This window comes from Macaca thibetana, chromosome 19 (genome assembly GCF_024542745.1).
Source record: "Macaca thibetana thibetana isolate TM-01 chromosome 19, ASM2454274v1, whole genome shotgun sequence".
Taxonomy (NCBI): domain Eukaryota; kingdom Metazoa; phylum Chordata; class Mammalia; order Primates; family Cercopithecidae; genus Macaca; species Macaca thibetana.
Window position 1 is genome coordinate 38,038,248 of NC_065596.1, and position 23,394 is coordinate 38,061,641.

At 47.3% G+C, this 23,394-nt stretch overlaps 2 protein-coding genes and 1 pseudogene across 3 annotated transcripts in view; 2 read left to right on the plus strand and 1 right to left on the minus strand.

Annotated features, from left to right (window-relative positions):
* Positions 1–23,394, plus strand: part of LOC126941699 (uncharacterized) — a 41,596-nt pseudogene that overhangs the window by 2,862 nt on the left and 15,340 nt on the right.
* Positions 776–11,282, minus strand: ZNF671 (zinc finger protein 671). Of its 2 annotated transcripts, XM_050768649.1 has the most exons (5): positions 11,036–11,117; positions 6,686–6,798; positions 4,571–4,697; positions 3,667–3,789; positions 776–2,718 (listed from the first exon to the last, which is right to left on the minus strand). In XM_050768649.1, the coding sequence occupies exons 3-5, from the start codon at positions 4,602–4,604 to the stop codon at positions 1,508–1,510; spliced, it is 1,368 nt and encodes a 455-aa protein (XP_050624606.1). In that variant the 5' UTR covers positions 4,605–4,697; positions 6,686–6,798; positions 11,036–11,117; the 3' UTR covers positions 776–1,507. The 2 variants fall into 2 exon arrangements, with proteins under 2 accessions (XP_050624606.1, XP_050624605.1); XM_050768648.1 differs by lacking the exon at positions 6,686–6,798 and having other exon boundaries at positions 11,036–11,282.
* The window catches only part of ZNF776 (zinc finger protein 776), a 39,187-nt gene continuing 32,210 nt past the window's right edge, over positions 16,418–23,394 (plus strand). The window contains exons 1-2 of the mRNA XM_050768658.1: positions 16,418–16,714; positions 17,343–17,381. The gene's annotated coding sequence lies outside the window, so the exon portion shown is untranslated. The remainder of the gene's footprint in view (positions 16,715–17,342; positions 17,382–23,394) is intronic.

A 23,394-nucleotide genomic window follows, 5' to 3' on the forward strand; every position in this document is an offset into this window, starting at 1 on the left:
AGCCTGAACAATATGGAGAAACCCCATCTCTACTAAAAATACAAAATTAGCCAGGCATAGGTGACGCATGCCTGTAATCCCAGCTACTCAGGAGGCTGAGGCAGGACAATCACTTGAACCCAGGAGGTGGAGGTTGCAGTGAGCCAAGATCGTGCTACTGCACTCCAGCCTGGGCAACAAGAGCGAAACTCCATCTCAAAAAAAAAAAAAAAAAAAAAAAAAAAAGAAAAGAAAAGAAAAAAAAAAAAGTGGCACACCCTTTGTAGTGTGCTGCAATCTCCTCAACTCCCTATTAGTCTCACCCAGTGTTTCTATACCAATTGTAATTACCACCTGGCTCCTAGAGGTCCTCCACACAGGGACACCTGCCTACTAAATTCTGAACACAGACTCCTTGACAAGAAGCAGGGGCCAGCTTCCCACTAAGTGCTTGGAAATATGGAACACTGGATGGGAACCAGTGACCAAACTCATGCTCCCAGGTGCTCTAGAAGTTGTTACAGCTGATCTCTCTTCATGGTTACCTCCAAACCCATAGAAAAACTGGCATCCAGGTCACATGATTTGTCTCACAAAGCCCTGCAGTCTGTCTTAGAAGGCCTTGAACAGCAACGCAAATTAGGTCAAAGCTGTAATCAGAGCTGTTCTCTGCCATACTGTTCTTTGCTCTAAGGGACAGAAAACAAGGACTCCCAAAGCTGTTAACTTGTTCATGCTGAGAAGACAACTGTTTCCTCAATAGACTCCAAACAATAAACAGAACCCACAATATTAATTGTGGCTTAAAGAACACGCCTTTATTATAATGAGCAATGTGAAGCAGGCAGTTCGAGAGCTGGGTGACTTGGAGATTGGATATATCCATAATGAGCATCATATGAAACCAAACAATCAATGCAGGTAAGCCTCTGCAGGTTATTTGCAGAATCTTTTTGTGTCCTCTTGAACAAAGCTGATTATTTCCATGCCATTTACATCAAAAGAGAGAAAATTAAGACCCCTAGTGGGCTGTGAGACCACTTACAATCCTTTTAGGGACTGGGGAGAGAAGAGAGGTCTGCCTGTCATAAGCATGCTGGGGTAAATGGTAAACGCAGTATGATTCTGCCAAATGGTAGGGGCAGATGGCTCCTGCCCCAGCAAAGGCCAATAGCCATTTAAAAAGTGCGACACAGCTGTTGAAAGCATCTCACATACTTGGTGCTCACAGGGAATCTCCCCAGTGGGAATGTCCGTATCTATGAAGTTTCACTTCTGACTGATGGTTCCCTCACAATGGCTGCTCCCAGAGTTCCACTCTAGGGTGAGCTGTTAGGCTGAACAGAGACAGCACATTGCTTGGACTGCTAAGGCCTGTGTCTGGTGTGAAATTTCCAGTGGCGGGTAAGGTTCAGCCTCCAAGGAAAGGCTTTCCTGTATCTGCTACACTCATTAACTACTGCTAGTTCCCCACCATACAGTAAGTTGGGGGCATTGGCCTTAGAGTTTCCCCACATTTGCTACACTCTTAAAGCTTTTCTCCAGCGTGAACCCTCTGGTGCAGAACAAGTGTCTGTTTCCGGATGAACTCTCTCCCGCACTCACTACACACATAAGGCCTTTCCCCAGTGTGGACTTTCCAGTGCCTGATGAGGTTGGGTCTTTGAGTGAAGGCTTTCCCACACTTGCTGCACTCATAAGGCTTTTCTCCAGAGTGAACTTTCTGGTGTTGAATGAGTTTAGAGATGCAGCTGAAAGCTTTACCACATCTGCTACACTCGTAATCACTGCTGTGAATTCTCCAGTGTACATTAAGGTGGGAGCTTTGGCTAAAGGCCTTCCCACATTCACTGCACTCATAAGGCCTTTCTCCAGTGTGAGTTCGTTGGTGCAGAACAAGTGTGTGTTTCCGACTGAATTCTTTCCCACATTCGCTGCATACGTAAGGCCTGGCTCCTGTGTGAACTTCCTGGTGTCGAATGAGATTAGACTTACTGCTAAAGAATTTCCCACATTTGCCACACTGATAGAGTCTTTCACCTGTGTGAACTCGCCTGTGCTCAATCAGGCCAGAGATTTGTCTAAAGAATTTCCCACATTCGCTGCACTCATATGGCCTTTCTCCAGTGTGAACTGTCTGGTGTTTAAAGAGGTCGTAGCTTTGGCTGAAGAACTTCCCACATTCGCTACACTCATAAGGCCTTTCTCCAGTGTGGATTCTCTGATGCCGAGCAAGTGTGTCTTTGCGGGTGAAGGCTTTCCCACATTCACCACACTTGTGATACCTCTGTCCCATGCGAAAGCCATTCACAAGCTTGGTGCTCTTGTGGGGCTTCATCCTGCTGTGAGAGGCCTGATGCTGAAGAAGGCCAGATGTGGCTGAAAAGTCTCTTCCACTTTTCCCACATGTGAGGGTCTTCTCTGGCACATGGACTCTGCAGCTTTTCACCGAGTCTCTACTCTCCTTCCTTGGGAAGAGTTTCCCTTCATTGGGCTGGTTCTGGTCAAAGTCTGTACTGAACCAGAATTGCTTTCCACATGCCCCGCACAAGTATGGTTTCTGCCTGGCTTTTCCCCCATGGTACTTAGCCGGGTGTAAGGTATCTTTCAATATTGGGCCACATATGTCACATGGGTGAGTCTGCAGCTCTGCCGTGAGAGTCCTGACCTGTGACACTCCTGCTACAGAAATGCTCTGCTCAGAAGATACCTCCTCATTCTCCACTCCATACCAACAACCTGAAGACACAGAAATGCTGATTAAATGCATGTTTACGGGTGGGAAGGGGCAACCCCATCATATATGTGCATTTGACACACGCAGGAGTAAGTTCATGAAACTGTTTTCAGGATGAGAAGCATGGTCAGAGTGAGGAAGGGACGGCTTTGAGGTAGTGAGCCTCTGGAGGTCATACCATGGGGGAGGGCCAATGAAGGGCCAGGATATAAGAATGGAACCAAACAGGCTGGCCATGGTGGCTCACACCTGTAATCCCAGCACTTTGAGAGGCCGAGGTGGGCAGATCACGAGGTCAGGAGATCGAGACCATCCTGGCTAACACGGTGAAGCTGCTTCTCTACTAAAAATACAAAAAAAAAAAAAAAAAAAAAAAAAAATTAACCGGGCATGGTGGCGGGCGCCTGTAGTCCCAGCTACTCAGGAGGCTGAGGTCAGGAGAATGGCGTGAACTCAGGAGGAGGAGCTTGCAGTGAGTGGAGATCACCCCACTGCACTCCAGCCTTTGCCACAGAGCTAGACTCCGTCTCAAAAAAAAAAGAATGGAAGCAAACAAATGGCTTCCAGTAGGGCCCTGACTGTTAGTGACTCATGAATGCTATGAAAAATGTATCCAGTTCCAGGAAAATCCAACTACAAGTGAGCAGTTGGTGTTCAAAGACTATTTAAGAATATATGCACATCTTGTCAACATTAATAGCAGGTCAATATTGCCAAAAATGCAGACAGACTAGTGGGAAAACATGGGTGTGAGGTGAAGGCCAGTGATGAGGATGGCAAGGGGCTAAGAAACTAGAAATGATATGTCTTCATGTCAACAACAGGGAAGGACAGATAGAAACGCTGTGTGGCCACTGGCCCTGGAAACAAACACTGATGTGAACAGTTAATGTTGACAGTTCTGAACCCAGCTTTGACATACATCATGCCCTTCCCCGATATCCACTCACCACGTCTAAGTCCGCTCTGGGCCTCTCTTTCTGTGGCTGAAGTCATATCCACCTGGTCATACACCCAGGGCTCTTCTGCTTGCTCTAGTTTAATGACTGCACATGATCTAGAAAATGCAATTCCTAAGAGAAAGTCAGAACAGGTGAGCAGCCAGCACAGGTCCATGGAAACCCACCCTATGATGGACTACAGGTAAGAAAAGTAACCTGGGAGGAGTTGTGCAGGAATAGAGCAAAGGTCCCTGTAAGTGACTATGTAAGTGCCTATAACTCCTGACAGGGTCAGGCCCTAGAAAATGTCACCTGGGCTGGGCGCAGTGGCTCATGCCTGTAATCCAACACTTTCAGAGGTCAAGTCAGGGGATTACTTGAGCTCAGGAGTTCAAGACTAGCCTGGGCAACATGGCAAATTCCCATCTCTACAAAAAAATTAGCTGGGCGTGGTGGTGTGTGCCTGTAGTCCCAACTATTCAGGAGGCTGAGGTGAGAGGATGGCTTGAGCCTGGGAGGTAGAGGTTGCAATGAGCTGAGATCGTGCCACTGCACTCCAGCTTGGGCAACAGAGCCAAACCCTGACTCAAAAAAAAAAAAAAAGAAAAAGAAAATGTCACCTGGAGAAAGGGGGCACAACCTTGGGCACAGAGGCATCATAATTTTGGACAGAGTCACCAGTACAGAAAGTGAACAGACCTAGTGAGAACCACTGGGCAAACCACAAGTCTCATGACCCCAAACCCTTGGCTGCATGGCTTCAGGACTGCTCAGCAAGTAGGAAGGACACTCCATACAGCTTAGCCCTGGCACCCTGAGCACTTGCTCCAGAAAACTGGTGAAGGAAGCAGTGCTCATGATCCAACCATGGGAAGAACAGAGTGGTAAATGGAGAAAAGCATGAGGACCTTACCTAGTGAGGCTAAAAGTGCAAAGTTCTCCAGCATCACATCATGGTACAAAAGTCTCTGAGCATCATCAAGTAGCTCCCATTCTTCCCGAGAGAAGTATACAAACACATCCTCAAAGACTACACAGCCCTGCAACAAAAGGGACAGGAAGGGTCATAAAAAGTCTCTTGACCCATGATCCCCTGTCTGCCTACCCACAACATCCTGCTAACTGACCTCCCAGGTTCCCAAGTCAGAGATACCAGGTACTGGTACCACTGGTTCTCACTCTCTCCTGATTACCCCAGAAATCACTGTGTCAGCCCACCACAACAACAGGCAGGCTGACAGATAAATGCCATTTACACTCTGAGCCAGCCAACTCCCCTGGGGTACCCAAGAGCACAAATCCCAGGTATGAACCTAGGTTCATTTTTCTCAGTTAAGCCCCAAGTCACAGGACCATCAGCTCACACTTCCTCCACTCATACACATCACTCTCTGGACTACATCTCCCTCACATCTCCAGCTTTCCCACCACCCTACTGGCCCACCCTATCTCCCTGGACTCCCCAATGTCACTCTACATATAGCATTAAGAGTGTTTGCCAAGGGCGGATCACAAGATCAAACCCTGTCTCTACTAAAAAAAAAAAAAAAAATTAGCTGGGCATGGTGGTGTGTGCCTGTAGTCCCAGCTACTTGAGAGACTGAGGCAGGAGAACTGTTTGAACCTGGGAGGCAGAGGCTGCAGTGAGCCGAGATCATGCTACTATACTTCAGTCTGGTGACAGAGCGAGACTCCATCTCAAAAAAAAAAAAAAAAAAAAAAAAGTGCTTGCCAACAATCAGTATCCCATCTTGCCCCAAACCACCAATGGCCCCATTGCCAAGGAAAGCCCTATTGTTGCTCTGAAAGCCTCCCAATCTGGCCTTGTTCCTTTTTTCAATCACAGGCACCTCAAACCACATGAAGATCTCAGGTATCCTCAACCCTCTTCCATTTCTTTGTTGCACATTGTACCACTGCTTGATATGGATTGGATGTGTATCCCCTACAAATCTCATGTTGAAATGCAACCCCTAGTGCTGGAGGCCCAGGGAAGCCAAAAGACTGGACACCCCTGATTTAAAGTGACAGATGTGTAACTACTCCTTTAACTTGAACTCTTAGAGCCCACTGTAGGGTTATTAACTGATCTGATTTCAATATTGCTGTGCGTCAGGGAATAGGAACACTTGAAGAGAGGGAGAAGGATGGGGATCAGCTGGTCAGTGAGGCAGTCAGAAGACACACAATATTTAACAATTAAGACTGCCTGTCTCATATAAGTGTGGCTCGTGGTGCCACATGATGGCCCAAAACAATTACAGTAGTAACACCAAAGATCACTGATCACAAGAACAGGTATAATAAGGATGAAAATGTTTGAAATATTGCAAGAATTGCCAATGTATGACTTCAGGGATGCCACAAACCTTCAACTTGTAAAAACAGAGTATCTGCAAAGTGTGATAGAGTGAAGCACAGTAAGACAAGGTATGCCAGTATAGGGAATGTGAGCAGAAACATTTCCCGTGTTAGAACAATTTACCTTAGAGTAAACCTTTGGTAAGAACTTGCTGGCAGGGCATGGCTGCTAACACTTATAATCCCAGCACTCTGGGAGACCAGCCTGGCCAACATAGCGAAACCCTGTCTCTACTCAAAATACAAAAATTATTGTACACCCGCCAGGGCGTGGTAGCAGGTGCCTGTCATCCCAGCTACTCGGGAGGCTGAGGTAGAAAATCATTTGAACCTAGGAGGTGAAGGTTGGAGTGAGTTGAGATCACACCATTGCACTCCAGCCTGGGCAACAAAAGCAAAACTCCGTCTCAAAAAAAAAAAAAAAAAAAAAACAGAACTTGCTGTGAGGCAGCTGCCCCCAATGAGCCTGTCTTTCTTGGGAAATGTATTTAGTCAAAAGAGCTAATGGATGGTCAGGCACGGTGGCTCACACCAGTAATCCCAGCACTTTGGGAGGCCGAGGTGGGCAGATCACTTGAGGTCAGGAGTTCGAGACCAGCCTGGCCAATATGGTGAAACCTCGTCTCTACTAAAAATATAAAAATTAGCTGGGCATGGTGGCACACACCTGTAATTCCAGCGACTCCAGAGGCTGAGAATAGCTTGAACAGGAGGCAGAGGTTGCAGTAAGCTGAAATCGCACAGCTACACTTCAGCCTGGGTGACAGAATGAGACTCTGCCTGAAAAACAAAAAAACGGTTCTAAAGGAGGTTGAGACAATCTATTGCATGGCATTTAAGGTATTTTGTGGCTTTGGCAACACTGAATGAAGCAGGCTCATTCCCTGCACTGAAGGAACTTATCAGTGTGCGTTTCTCTTAGTTCAGGTGGTTCAAAAGTGAGGGTGAGAGAGGGGATGTCAGCAACATGGCGGAATACAAAGCTCCTGACTCTTTCCATCCACGGACACATGAAATACACGCCTATTTACAGACTATCCCCTCTGAAAGTGAGAAACTAGTTGAGAGACTGCTGATCACCAGGCAACGGAGAAAACATCTGTCTTTAAACAGGTAAGAAAAGCTGAGGAACGCTCAACCATGGACCCCACTGTGAGCACTGTTCATACAATGGAGAAAGGAATCCCCAACACACACCTTCTCCTGTGAAGAGGATGGTGTGGACCTCACATATAGTTCCTAACTCTAAGGTTATCCATGATTTGGCTCTTAATTCACCAACTCTAGAGAGCTAAGGGGAGGAGACATCAGCACCTCTGTACTACTCACAGGGAATGAAGACCCTGGAAGTGCTAATGTGCCTATATCGAACTACTGCTTTTTTCCTGTGGTCTCTATAGACCACAGTCCACACAAGTGTCCCAACTTGTAATTCTTCTCTCCGAAGAACTGCACTCTAAACCTCCTGGCTCTGTGAACAGAGGAGACTGGAATACACATCTTTCTAGATCACAGAAAAAAGTTTGGCCGTTTGCTGGGCGCGGTGGCTCACACCTGTAATCCCAGCACTTTCGGAGGCCGAGGCAGGCAGATCACCTGTGGTCGGGAGATCAAGACCATCCTGGTTAACGTGGTGAAACCCCGTCTCTATTAAAAATACAAAAAATTAACTGGGCATGATGGCACGTGCCTGTAATCCCAGCTACTCGGGAGGCTGAGGCAGGAGAATCGCTTGAACCTGGGAGACAGAGGTTGCAGTGAGCCGAGACGGTGCCATTGCACTCCAGCCTGGGCAACAGGAACGAAACTCCATCTCAAAAAACAAACAAAAAAAAGTGGCAGTTTGATATGGGCACTCAAGCACTTCCAGGGTCTTCATGCCCTGTAAGTAGTGCAGAGAAGGGGCTTTAAAAAAACAGCCCTTCGGCCGGGCGCGGTGGCTCAAGCCTGTAATCCCAGCACTTTGGGAGGCTGAGACGGGCGGATCATGAGGTCAGGAGATCGAGACCATCCTGGCTAACCCGGTGAAACTCCGTCTCTACTAAAAACTACAAAAAACTAGCCGGGCGAGGTGGCGGGTGCCTGTAGTCCCAGCTACTCGGGAGGCTGAGGCAGGAGAATGGCGTTAACCCGGGAGGCGGAGCTTGCAGTGAGCTGAGATCCGGCCACTGCACTCCAGCCTGGGCGACAGAGCGAGACTCCGTCTCAAACAAAAACAAACAAACAAACAAAAAACAGCCAGAGCCAAAGCATGGCACTTCATGAGGCTTCCATATGGCTCAATGATAAAATCCAGGCCTACTCATTCTTCCTTTGGCCATGCACTGAGTATCACAAGTTCTGTAACTCCCACCCAAGAGACTGTCTCCTTAAAAACTACTCTGGAAGTCAATGGGGCTTTGCATTTCTGAGTGGCCCTAAACTACAGAAAATAAAAAGGTGGATACACAATGAGTCTACTTCCAGAGGCTATCTCCCGAGAATCAGAGGATGCTGCCCAAACACGACTTTAGGCATTTAGTCCTCTAACTAACTTAATGCAGGCAGCAGGAGATAAATACCCATGCTCAGCTGCATCATGAAAACAGAAGAAACCGGAACACATTCAACACCCTCAACACATCCCAGCGACATCAAGAGAGTCTGGTTCCTACCTTTCTGGCCTCAGGATAATGACAGAATGTAGTAGTACACCCTAAGTTCCAGAGAGTTACCAAAAACAGAGACAGCATTCTGGACAAATACAAAGATTAGAGAAGCACCTTAAATCTTTGGCCAGATGGATTGGTGAGATCCTTCTACTACACTTGGCAAGACTGGGAGAGGTAGTGAACTTTTTTTTTTTTAAATGGGGTCTCAGCCGAGCGTGTGGCTCACGCCTGTGATCCCAGCACTTTGGGAGGCTAAGGCGGGTGGATCTCCTGAGGTCAGGAGTTCAAGACCACCCTGGCCAACATCGTGAAACCCCGTCTCTACTAAAAATAAAAACAAATTAGCCAGGCGTGGTGGCGGATGCCTGTAATTCCAGCTATTCACGAGGCAGAGACAGGAGAACTGCTTGAACCCGGGCGGCAGAGGTTGCAGCGAGCCAAGATCGTGCCACTGCACTCTAGCCTGGGCAACATGGTGAAACCCCATCTCTACTAAAAATGCAAAAATTAGCTGGGTGTGGTGGCAGGCACCTGTAACCCCAGCTACTCAGGAGGCTAAGGTAGGAGAATTGCTTGAACCAGGAGATGGAGGTTGCAGTGAGCCGAGATCGCGTCACTGCACTCCAGCCTGGGTGACAAGGGCGAGACTCCATGTCAAAAAAAAAAAAAAAAAAACCTTGGCCAAGGCATGGTGGCTCACTCCTGTAATCCCAGCACTTTGGGAGGCCAAGGGGAGTGGATCACCTGAGGTCAAGAGTTTGAGACCAGCCTGGCCAGCATGGTGAAACTCCATCTCTACTAAAATACAAAAATTAGTTGGGCATGGTGGTGCATGCCTGTAATCCCACCTACTGGGAAAACTGAGGCAGGAGAATCACTTGAATCCAGGAGGCGGAGGCTGCAGTGAGCTGAGATCGCACCACTGCACTCCAGCCTGGGTGACAGAGGGAGACTCCATCTCAAAAAAACGAATAAATAAATAAATAAATAAATAAATAAAATAAAACTAAAGCCAAGTGCAGTGGCTCACACCTGTAATCCCAACCCTTTGGAAGGCTGGGGCCGGTGGATCAGTTGAGGTCAGGAGTTCGAGACCACCTGGGCCAACATGGCAAATGTCCCCCTCCCCGCGTCTTTACTATAAATACTAAAATGAGCCAGGGGTGGTTGCGGGCTCCTGTAATCTCAGCTACTCAGGAAGCTGAGGCAGGAGAATCTCTTGAACCCAGGAGGTACAGGTTGCAACCACTGCATCCCACCCTGGGTGACAGAGTGAGACTTGGTCTCAAAAAAAAAAAAAATAATAAACTAAAAGAAAACACACAAAATGAGGGTGAGATAATCAGATAGTAGCAAATTTATAGCACACCACACATCGTTGCCATCCCAGGCCAAACTCCTGATACCCTACAGCTCTCTCCTTCTACAAACACTGAAAAGAACCTTTTCAAATGCCAGGACCCTTCTCTTCTGGGGGGAGTCTCAAGAATGCCCACTCCCTTTTCCCTGTCCTCCAGTCCCAGCCTTCTCATCTCTTACCCCAGAGATCATCTGAAATAACATACTTAAGACTGCCCCACTTAAATCTGACCTCCTGGCCTTGACCTAGTCCAGACCACTCCCTTTACCCCAAAGACATTTTAAGCCCAGTCCCTTCCCCACAATTTCACACCTTCCTCTCTAGTTGCCTAAGTGAGGACGCCTCCACTCTGAGACATATCAGAGTCACCATTCCAAAATTCAAACGTTCATGAAAAAACACAACAAAAACACCTTGCTCTTTCATGCCTTACTTTCAATCACAGCTGCATATGCTGGAGCAGAAAATCCTGCTGGTTTCATATTTAAAACCTACCCAGAATATGATCACTTCTACCTACTCACCTGCCATTACTCTCGGTACATCCACCACCAAAGCATTCCTGGAATCCACTGCAGCCGTCTCCTTACCGGTCTCCTAGTATCCATCCTCACAGTCCCCACCCCGAACTAATGTTCTCCCCTGAGCAAATTTCGAGACACTTAAAATCCCAGCTAAGATCACTTCCTTCTATTCAAAACCCTCAGGTAATCTCAACGCCCTGAGAATGAAGGGACAACTTTTCAGCCTGCCATTCCAGGCACAGTTCCTCAAACTCTGCTCCGTGTTGAAAAGAACACTGTCTCCCAAATGTCTGGGGATCAGCAGCACCCCCGAGCCTTTACCTGCGACGTCCCCTCCGCCCGTAACTCTCCCACACCCACCCACAGCGAGATAGAACCCCGCCCAAGAGTGCGTCGCTGTCCTGGGACACAGGGGCTGCAGGAACTTTACGATTCGGAGTCGGAGAAAGAGTGGCTGAGGGCCGGGAGGATGCAGCACCCACCCGCGCGGAGTCCGTTAGCTCCGCCACAGGACCGTGGGCGCGGACAGCTGCCGGGAGCGGCAGGCGTCTCGATCGGGGACGCAGGTACTTCCATCCCCGTAGAGCTTCGGACGCGTCGCGGGACGCTGGGGACAACATCTCCGCGCTTTCCCGACACCTCCACCTGCGGTCCACCCAAGCGTTACAGAGACCCAGATAGATGCAGCCTGACAGAAACAAACAAAATGTCCGCTAGGAGGAGGAGCCGGAAGTCCCGCCCACGCACCCTCCGCACTCACTGAAACACCCCTCTCTTGGGCCCTCATTGGATATGCAACGTATAGGTTTGTGGGTAGTGTAGTTCCCACGGAGACATCCTTCAAGGCGGAGGATTCTCGGCCTGGGACGGGGGCCAAGGTGTTTGGGGAAAGTAACCCGAGTTTCAAAGGACTGGCAGGACTTCCGTCCTCTTTTTTTTTTTTTTTTTTTGAGGCGCAGTCTCGCTGTGTCTCCCAGGCTGCAGTGCAGTGGCGCGTTCTCGGCTCACTGCAACCTCCGCCTCCCGGGTTCAAGCGATTTTCCTGCCTCACCCTCCTGAGTAGCTGGGACTACAGGGGCCCGCCACCACGCCCGGCTAATTTTAGTACTTTTAGTAGAGACGGAATTTCACCACATTGGCCAGGCTGTACTCCTGACCTTGGGATCCGCCTGCTTCGGCCTCCTAAAGTGCTGGGATTACGGGAGTGAGCCACGGCGTCCAGCCCGACTTCCGTCCTCTGAAAAGGCCTGGACCTAGACTCCCCGGAGGGTAGTCTGCACTGGTCGCAGAAATGTGGAGACATTTCAGATGTTCCCCAAAGCTGCAAAACTAAATAGACAAACCACAACACAATGTCTCTTTGCCTACACTCATAGCTAGGAGCTAATAACTATTATCTTGTTGCTTTGCAAGTACGTGTGCACTCAAGCTTTACGGGAACTTTTGTGAGCTTCAGTTTGGTCAGAGAGGGAAGAGAAAATACTCCAAACAAGGCCTTGCAGTGGAAGAAGGAAGAGGGATGATGTGGAGTCTCCCTGAAACCAGTGGACAGATTTCCTCAGAAAACTCTTCCTGCCTAGGTAATCAGTGAGTGTATCCACCACTGCAAAACACAGTGCCATTACCATTTAATCTGTCATTGTAGGTACGGTGTCTGTATTAGGAGGTGAGATTATCCCGGGGGGGAAAAATCCTGAAAGCTATTAATAATGATTCTGTAGTTATTTGAAGATAATGAAAGACATTACTCCGAGGAATTATCTGTGATAGATGGACAAAGTTAAGATCTCAGTAAAGTTTGAGCCTGAATACTAAAGTATGAAAAGTGAAAGAATGAAGTTAAGCACGTGGTTGTATTGGGATCTTGACCACACTTTGTCCACAGAATGTGACTCTTTTTTCCTGAAAATGCTGAGCAGTTGTGAAGTTGTGCTGTCTTGATAATTCACTGTTAAAATATACATCCAAGAAACACCTACAAGCTCTGAGTAGGTGCTTTTCAGATGTATTAGTAGTGTGAGAGACATCACTAATAAAGTTTCCAAGATTCTATACATACAGGACATGTCCTGCATATAATGATTTTTGTCCTGCATCACCTTTTGACTTTGTCACAATACCCTAAATGATCCGTGCTCAGCTTTTTTTTTTTTTTTTTTTTTCAATAAACTAATACAATTTAGCAGTTAGGGCTATTTTTCCATCACAGGAACTGGCTCTTAACTCATTTAAATGGCAACATTAACTGAAAAATCATACCTTCACAAATAGAGACCTAAACAATATCTATGACAGGGGTCCCAAAATCCCAGGCTGCAGAATGGTACTGGTCCATGGCCTGTTAGGAACCTGGCAGCACGGCAGGAGGTGAGTGCTGGCAAGCAAGCATTACCACCTACGCTCCGTCTCCTATCAGATCAGGGTAGCATTAGACTATCTTAGGAGCACAAGCGCTATTGTGAACTGTGCATGTGAGGGATCTAGGTTGCATATCCCTTGTGAGAATCTAATTAAAATTGCCACCTCCACCCCTTCACCCTGCATCCCCGTCTGTGAAAACATTGTCTTCCATGAAACTGGCCCCTGGTGCCAAAAAGGTTGGGGACCACTGGTCTATGGTGTCTCTGCAGGTTTGGCTAAAGGAAGACCAATAGGTGGCACTTAGAATTTAAAGTTCTTATTTTTTCAAATTCAAGAATAGAAAAGACTGTTCTTTTGACAAAGTCCTAAACAACTAACTCCAATTAATTTGAGATAACTATGGATCAATACACATGCTCTGAAAAATCAGCCTATCTGTGACAGCCTCACTCAGGTATCACACTTTTGAAAGGTAGCAGACGAATCACACTATCAAGCCTCTGAAAATCAACCAATGACACAACCCAGTCCAGAAAGACAACCAACACTGCACTCTAGCCTGGGCAACAGAGTGAGACTCAGTCTCAAAAAAAAAAAAAAGTAAAAAGAAAACCCTACAATGAGATATCATCTCACCTCAGTTAAAATGGCTCATATCCGCCGGGCGCGGTGGCTCACGCCTGTAATCCCAGCACTTTGGGAGGCCGAGGCGGGCGGATCACAAGGTCAGGAGATCGAGACCACAGTGAAACCCCGTCTCTACTAAAAATACAAAAAATTAGCCGGGCGCGGTTGTGGGCGCCTGTAGTCCCAGCTACTCGGGAGGCTGAGGCAGGAGAATGGTGTGAACCCGGGAGGCGGAGCTTGCAGTGAGCCGAGATCGCGCCACTGCACTCCAGCCTGGGCGACAGAGCCAGACTCCGTCTCAAAAAAAAAAAAAAAAAAAAAAAAAAAAAAAAAAATGGCTCATATCCAAAAGACAGGCTATAACAAATGCTGGTGAAGATGTGGAGAAAAGGAAACCCTCATACCCTGTTGTTGGGAATGTAAATTAATACAACATTATGAGTAACAGTTTGGAGGTTCCTCAAAAAACTAAAAATAGAGCTACCATATAATCCAGCAATTTCACTACTTGATATATACCCAAAAGAAAGGAAATTTGAATATCAAGGAGTTATCTGCACTCCCATGTTTGTTGCAGCATCATTCACAGTAGCCAAGATTTGGTAGCAACCTAAGTGTCCATCAACTGATGAATGGATAAAGAAAATGTGGTACATATACACAATAGAATACTATTCAGCTATGAAAAGCAATGAGATCCTCCAGTTATTTGCAACAACAAGGATGGAACTGGAGGTCATTATGTTAAGTGAAATAAGCCAGGCACAGAAACAAAACAAAACAAAAACAAACATTGCATGCTCTCACTTATTTGTGGGATATAAAAATCGAAACAGCTGGGCACAGTAACTCACGCCTGTAATCACAGCACTTTGGGAAGCTGAGGTAGGTGGATCACGAGGTCAGGAGTTCCAGACCAGCCTGGCCAACATGGTGAAACCACTTTCTACTAAAAATACAAAAAATTAACTGGGTGTGGTGGTGCTCGCCTGTAATCCCAGCTACTCAGGAGGCTGAGGTAAGAGAATCACTTGAACCCGGGAGGCAGAGGTGGGGTGAACCTAGACTGTACCACTGCACACCAGCCTGGGCAATAGAGGGAGACCCCGTCTCAAAAAAAAAAAAAAAAAAAAAATCAAAACAATTGACATCATGGAGATAGAGAGTAGAAGATAGTTTACCAGGGGCTAGAAAGGATAGAGTAGAGGGTAAGGATGGTTAATAAGTATTAAAAAATTAAATCGTTAGAAAGAATGAATGAGATCTACTATCTGATACCACACCAGAGTGACTATGGTCAATAATTTAATTGCACATTTTAAAATAATTAAAAGAGTATAATTGGATTGTTTGTAACACCAAGGATAAATGCTTCCGGGGATGGGAACCCAATTTTTCATGACGTAATTATTCATTGCATGCCCGTATCAAAACAGCTCATGTGTGCCATAAATACATACACCTACTATGTACCCACAAAAATTTTAAATTACATTTTTTTTTTAAAAAAAAGAAGAATGAAATCCTCTGCAAGTCTGGCTGCTGAAACTGCCAGCTATAATGTAAACCAGGTTTACGTAACAGCTGCTGACAAAACCTCCTGCAACTCTAAGAATACTTTTTACTCGTTGCTGTCACTTACCAATAAAAACTTGCCAGCTCCACAAGACATTAGTAGTGCCAATGACCTGTGTGTGTGTGTGTCTGTGTGTGTGTGTGTGTGTGTGTGTGTGTGTGTGACGTGGTCTCTATTGCCCAGGCTGGAGTGCAGTGGCGCGATCTCTGCTCACTGCAAGCTCCGCCTCCCAGGTTCAAGCCATTCTCCTGCCTCAGCCTCCGGAGTAGCTGGGACTACAGGCACCGGCCACCACACCTGGTTAATTTTTTGTATTTTTAGGAGAGACGGGGTTTCACCGTGTTAGCCAGGATGATCGAAATCTCCTGACCTCGTGATCCGCCTGCCTTGGCTTCCCAAAGTGGCACCTCTCCCACTCACTCTTTCTCTTGCTCCCTCTTCAGTCATGTGAGATGCCTGCTCCCCCTTCTTTTTTTTTTTTTTTTTTTTTGGAGAAGGAGTCTCACTCTGTCACCCAGGCTGGAGTGCAGTGGCACGATCTCGGCTCACTGCAACCTCTGGCTCCCAGATTCAAGCAGTTCTCTGCCTCAGCCTCCCGAGTAGCTGGGATGACAGGCGTGGGCCACCACACCCAGCTAATTTTTGTATTTTTAGTAGAGACGGGGTTTCACTGCCTTGGTCAGGCTGGTCTTGAACTCCTGACCTCGTGATCCACCCGCCTCAGCCTCCCAAACTGCCGGGATTACAGGCGTGAGCCACCGCGCCCGGCCTCCCCCTTCTCCTAAAGCCAGGATTGTAAGCCTCCTGAGGCCTCAACAGAAGCAGATGCGAGGTCTATCCTTCCTTTACAGCCTCCAGAACTATGAGTCAATTAAACCCATTTTCTTATAAATTACCCAGGTTCAGGTATTTCTTTTAGCAACGCAAGAATGCTTAATACACTGACTCTCATGCTTTAGAATGCATGCATTTGAATTCAATAGAATGATTATTAGCTTCTGCTAACTGTAGACGCATTTTGTGTCTGAATGATCTGTTCATTTGAATTTGTAGCCTCTGGGAGCATGCTCAGTTCCAGACCCTGAAATACTATGTCTCCTAATACTTGGGTAATGAGTGCAGAAATCTGAGTCTTGCCCACTTGAGAAGGTGCAAATACGCTGCTCGGCCTTTGGACGTGGGGAGTCATTTCCCAGCGTCCCTCGCGGTGCCGCCTAGCCTTTCCTCTAGAATCCGGTGAGAGGCCCCGCCCCGCGGTTTGTGGATCCGGGAGAGCTGTATTTCCCAGAATGACCTGCGTTGGCGGCGTTTCCGTGTACGCAGCGTAACAGCTGAGGCGGGATTTTCGGCGTCCTCTTTGAGGCCGACAGTTTGGCCTCCCTCCGGCTCCTTCACTCTATCCCCGGTTCCCGAGCGCTGCGGCGGAACCCTAGAGACGGGACCGAGAAGGATCGTTGTCCTCGCTGCACAGTGGCGGGGCTGAGGCTTGGCGCCGCTCCGAGTGAACCGGCCAACCCTGGGATAGGGACCGCCAAGCCCGGGTCTCCGTTGTTCCCAGAGTCCAATGGAGGCGGCCGCGCTGAGGGCCCAGGCTCAGGTGAGCGCTGCGGCCTCCTGGTCTCCCCCGCCCTCCCCACCCATATCCTAAAGCCCAGAGTGAGAGGGGCCTGCTCGCATCCCTGCCTTCCAGGCCCCAGAGTTGGGAACAGGGAGGCGATGGTGCTGGGGCCCCTGTTTTGTACACCTGGTGTGGTGGGGAGGGGGCAGAGCTTGAGAAACACAGGGAACCGCACGTGCAAAGGCTTGGAGGCACGATTGAGCTGGGAGGATTGGGGAACCTGGGCTCCTCTTTGTCCTGTGAGGACCTGTATGAGGCAGAGTTAAGCCTGGAATAGCAGAGTAACGGTTGTACCTTTGGTGTAAGGATTCTAGAAGCCGTGGAGCTTTCGAACAAAAGGAAGGCACAGTCTACGTTAGGATTTTAAGTTTTCCAAGGGCTGTTCAGGACTAGTGGGAGTGATGAGGGAGGGCATTGAAGCACTGGGTGTTTGAACCTTTGTTCAAGGTCACACAGCTGGTAAGAAGAGACACTGAGCACTGAGGCACAGTGGGTAGGCATTCAACTAGAAATCATCTGGTTCCAGGGCTAGGCAAAGACACAGGTAGGCATGAGCTCATTGAACCCCACTTGGACACATTCTTATAAGGCCTGCCTCTTCCCACAGGTTCCTGTGGCTGCAGAAGCTCTTATGGAACCAATACAGGTGAGTGGAAGGTGTCCCAGTCCCTCACTGGTCTCAACCCCCACCCACATGTTCTGAAGAACTCTCAAGTGCTATTCCCCAGGTCTTTGGGTCTGAGAACACTGGGGAAACCCCAAACCGGGGTCCTAAGCTCATGTCAGATTTTCATATAGAGGTGTTCACATTTTTTCCCAACCAGTGTAAACAGGTGTGGAGGATTACACCAGGAACTAGTACCAAGATACGCAAATGCTTAGAAGTGAAACTGCATTGGGATCAGTATAGCATGCTTGCCTGAAAATTAAAATTGCTATTCTGGAGGTTTGGGTCAGGAGAGGGAGAGGAGAGGGAGATCTTAACAGACTCCCTCTGGTGGCAGAATGGAGAACAGAGGGGGATGGAGGGAGGTCCTAGGAAGATCAGGGTGGAGGCCACTGCCATTATCCAGGTGAGGGTTAATGGACCAGAATGTTGGTTTAGGAAAAGTAGTTAGATTCTGAATACATGTTTGAAAAGGGTGCTACTAGGTTTTCTGATTTGTACAGTGAAGTGGTAAAACAGGATTCAGGGATGACCCCAGAGTTTTCAGTCTTAGCAACTATAGGGAAGGAAGTTCCATCATCTGTGATGGAGAATATTGTGGTACGCCTATATTCACGGGGGACTTCAGGTGCTTTGTGTGGCCATAGTAAGAGTCTGAGGTGTTTCATCCACTGAGTAGAGGTATGAAGAGGGCAGCTGTACACACAGGTCTGAAAATCTCGGGAGTTCACAATAGAGACATCCATAATGTGACTACTCTGTGGACTAAGGTGCGTGAACTGTGGTCATTTAGGAGGAGCAATCTTCAAGATAATGGTGAAGCTACAGAGGAACAGGAACAGAAGATCGGGGGATGGGGGCTGGATCTCTTACTTCAGTACCTGGGTGATGGGATTAGGATTCACAGATACAGATGAGGCACACAAGTGACCATGCAGGGAAAATGGATTGGCAGCATAGTTTGACAGGTGGCATGGAGGAAGAATGGGCATGGGATGGATCAGAGGCAAAAGAGAGAGGTATTGAGAGAAGATGACATTCAGGCCAAAGCTGGTGCTTATTCACCGCTTTATAGATGCATTTGGATTTTGTAATGACTTCAGTAGGGCCTGAGGTCATCTATGAGAGTCAGTAGTCTTCCGGTGGGTGACCAGTGCAGTTGGACTTTTAATAAGTGTTAGGTGGATAGAGGAAGGTTGTGACTGGTGAGAGATTGGCAAGTGCAACACAGAAATGGAATAGGGCCATGGGTATCTGAAGGAACATGTGGTTCTGTGTGGCAAAGTCTCAGATGAGGAGTAGAGCCAGCCTGGGAGCAGTGGTTTACAGCTGTAATCACAGTACTTTACAGCTGTAATCACAGTACTTTGAGAGGCCATTGCAGGTGGATCATGAGGTCAGGAGTTCGAGACCAGCCTGACCAATGTACTGAAACCCTGTCTCTACTAAAAATACAAAACTTAGCCAGGCGTGGTGGTGCGTGCCTGTAGTCCCAACTGCTTGGGGAGGCTGAGGCAGGAGAATTGTTTGAACCCGGGAGGTAGAGGTTGCAGTGAGCTGTGTTCACACCGCTGCACTCCAGCCTGGGCAACAGAGTGAGACTGGACCTCAAAAAGAAAAAAAAAAAAATCAAACACGACCAGGCACAGTCGGTCACACCTGTAATCCCTGCACTTTGGGATGCCAAGGCAGGTGGATCACCTGAGGTCAGGAGTTCAAGACCAGCCTGGCCAACATGATGCAACCCTGTCTCTACTAAAAATACAAAAAATTAGCTGGGTGTGGTGGCACGCACGTAATCCCAAATTGCTTGAACCTGGGAGGCAGAGGTTGCAGTGAGCCAAGATCGTGCCACCGTGCTCCAGCCTGGACAACAAGAGCAAAACTCTGTCTCAAAAAAAAAAGGGAGCAGAGTCAGGCGGGGAGGACTACTTTTGGAGGCCTCATGCTCAATTTGAAACAAGCCTCCTGTCCTGCAGGCAATCCCCTGGACTTCTTTCTGGGTGTGTTAAATACATATTTGTACTGGGGCTGTCTCCTCCTACACTGTCAGCATGCACTTCACTGTCATTTCATTGTCTTTAGATTGTTGGTGTGAAACAGAGGATGAGGAGGTACCTTCTGAGCAGAGTGTTTCTGTAGAAAGACTGTCACAAGTTAGGGTTCCCACACCAAGTTCATCTTCCCAGCAGGCCCACCCCTGTGAGATGTGCGGCCCAATCTTAAAAAACATTGCTCCCCTGGCTGAGCACAAGGGAACACATCGAAGGGAGAAAATGTACATGTATTGGACATGTGAGAAACAATTCTTTTCCAATATAAATCATCAGTGTCAGAAGCAGCACATTGGAGTGAAACCCTTCAGAAGTGAGGTGAACAAAGTGTCATTAGTGAAGAGCTGCACATGCAGTGAGTCTCAGAAGCCCTCTACCTGCAGGGATGTTGGGAAGGACTTCCTGGCCAGCTTAAGATTTCTCCAGCAACTGGCCACTCATACCAGGGAAAAATCAAATAGCAGAACCTTGTGTTGGACTGCCTTTCACAGGAGAAAAATACATTACAACTGGGGAAAGATCAACAAAGCCTTCAGCTACAAACACATACTTCTTCAGCCTCAGAGAGCCCTCACTAAAGAAAGGTGTTACATGTGAATGAATGGGGGAAGTCCTTTAGCCATAACTCTAGCCTCATTGAACACCAGAGAGTTCACACTAGAGAAAGACCTTATAAATGTGGAGAATGCAGTAAGTTCTTTAGCCAAAGCTCAACCCTCTTTCAACATCAGAGAGTTCACACTGGAGAAAGGCCTTATGAGTGCAGGGAATGTGGGAAATCCTTTAACCAAAGCTGTAGCTTCAATAACCATTGAAAAATTCACACTGGAGAAAGACCTTATGAATGCAATGAATGTGGGAAATCCTTTAGCCAAAGGTCTAACCTCATTCAGCATCAGAGAATTCACACTGGAGAAAGGCCTTATGAGTGCAGCAAATGTGGGAAATCTTTTAGCTAAAGCTCTGCACTACGGCAACACCATACTTACTGTTCACACTGGAGAAAGACCTTATTAGTGTGGTGAATGTGGAAAATTTTTCACCTACGATTCCAATCTCATAAAACACCAGAAAGTTCATACTGGATTGAAGCCTTATGAGTGCACCGAATATAGGAAATCATTTAGTCATAATTACAGCCTCACTCTACGTCTGAGAGTTCATACTGGAGAAAGGCCTTATGACTACAATGAATGTGGGAAATCCTTTAGCCAAAGATCTCTGCTCCTTAAACACCAGAGAGTTCACACTCAATAAAGGCCCTATGAGTGCAGTGAATGTGGGAAAACGTTTAGGTGAAGGTCCAACTTCAGTGATCATTGGAGAGTTCACACTGGAGAAAGGCGTTATGAATGTGGCTAGTGTGGAAAATCTTTTAGCAGAAGCTCTGGCCTCACTCGACACCAGCGAGTTCACACTGGAATAGGGCCTTATGGGTGTGTTAAATATGAGAAAGCCATCCACCAAAGGCCTTACCTCATCACGTACCACAAAGTTCACATGAGAAAAACACCTTCGATATACTGGGAATGTGCTATTTCCTTATTCAACATCACAGCATTGTAGGAGATCCAGTAAGGGTGCCATCTGCCTGAATTGAACCTCATTCTTTCAGACATCCACATACATTCCAAGTACGTGGGAGAATTTGAGGAATTGTGTTGTGCTTTCAAATCTGCATGGGGCTCTTGCCAGATTTTTATCACTCTTAGGATTGTAGCCCAAGCCATTTGACTTCTACTAGCTGGGTGGAACACACAGTGAGCATCATTGACCCACCTTAATTTGCTGTAAGGAAGTGTCTGTGTTCTCCCATTTGTTGGAGGGATTTGTGAGAAGCCTGAGCACTCACTTCTCTCTCTCTCTCTCTCTCTCTCTTTTTTTTTTTTTTTTTTTTTTTTTTTGTGACAGAGTCTTACTCTGTCACTCAGGCTGGAGTGCAGTGTCGTGATCTTGGCTCACAGCAACCTCTGCCTCCCGGGTTCAAGCAATTTTCCTGCCCCACCCTCCCGAGTAGCTGGGATTACAGGTGTGTGCCACCACGCCTGGCTAATTTTTGTGTTTTTAGTAGAGACAAGGTTTCACCATGTTGGCCAGGCTGGTCTCGAACTCCTGACTTCAGATGATCTACCCGCCTTGGCCTCCCAAAGTGCCTTGATTACAGGCGTGAGCCACCGCGCCCAGCTGCGGATTAAACTTAAAAGTGTATGGTAAACCTGGGCAATATAGTGAGACTTTGTCTCTACAAAAAAAAAAAAAAATTAAAAATTAGCCAAACATGGTGTTGTGTGCCTGTAATCCCAGCTATTCAGAAGGCTGAGGTGGGAGGATTGCTTGAGCTTAGGAGGTAGAGGCTGCAGTGAGCTAAGATCATGCCAATGCACTCCAGCCTGAGTGACAGTAAGACCCTATCTCAAAAGAAAATGATGTGGTATAAATGTCCATTACATTGTGCACAGCACAAAAACATTGAAAAGAATTACGAAATATTTTTCCAATATTCAAAGCGATTATTACATACAGCAAGGAAGTCATTCACATCTTTCAAGAAAGAGCCCAGCATGGAACCCCCATCCCCACATCGGGTGCATTGAGGACCCAGGACCCACCAGCTCGTGGGACTGAGTCCTTCAAATCAAGGCTCTTAAGTGGATGGGGGTGACCTGCTGTGGCCCCAGCTTCTAGCATGACTTCCTGGAGTCAAGGTGTTTGGAAAAGCAGCCCAAAGTGGTGGTGAAATCCATCTAAGGTGAATACCTGTTGGAGACCAACAGTCAAGTTTGGGAATGGAAGGATGAACATTACTTTAAGGAGAGGGTTCAGAGAGCGCACACCCCTTACAAGGTAAGAGGTAGGGTCAGAGAAACCAACCCACAGGGAGTGTTGCTATGCTGGCTGCAGGGGGATCTCTCCCAGCCCCAGTTCCACTCTGTCCTCTACCCCTACACTAATCCAGTTCCTTGGGAGAGGAAAAGTATCTGCTAAGATGTTGGGTTGTTCCTAATGTGGAAGGCCTCCACTGACCACTGGATGCTCGGAGTGGCCCACGCCCTCTGACCAGCCAGTGTCTCTGACACTATATGGCCTCTGCAGCTTCCATCCAGCTCACAGGCTCAACAGCTGTTCTCTACTGAGCCTGGTAAAGTCTCATTCTACACAAGCTAACTTTCATTTTTCACAATAGACCTAGGCGATCTGGAGTAGATTTTTGCAGCTGTTTTTTGGAACACATTCCAGTCTCTTGCTGGAAGAATTTACAAGAGGAAACTTGGTAAACACTACAAACAAGGACTAGATTTGTCATATTTTTAATAGCCTGGATTTAAGAAAATCATGGAGAATATGTTAATAATACAGACTAAACCAGATGTGATGGCTTCTACCTGAAATCTCGGCTACTTTGGGAGGCTGAGGCAAGAAGACCACTTGGGCCCAGGAGTTTCTGACCAACCTAGGTGATACAGCAAGACCCTGTATTAAAAAAAATAATAATATAGATAAATAAGTTAAATGTGTATAATGTATGTTATGACTTTGTGCATAACACAAAGAATTTAGGGAAAAACTGAGAAAATGTTCTGCAAGCATTTCTTTTTATTTTATTATTTTTTGAGACAGAGTCTCACTCTGTTGCCCAGGTACAATGAATGGCATGATCTCGACTCACTGCAACCTCCGCCTCCCGGGTTCAAGTGATTCTCCTGCCTCAGCTTCCTGAATAGCTGGGATTACAGGCGCCTGCCACCATGCCCAGCTAATTTTTGTATTTTTAGTAGAGATGGGGTTTCACCATGCTGGTCAGTCTTCCTGGTAATACAGGGAGTTCTTCGAGATCTCATCCATGACCACCACAGTGCTATCTCTAGAAGTCTGCAGCAGCCACGGCATTACTGGGCTTGGGGTTGCTCCCTAATGCAAATACAGCTGCGGTGACCAAA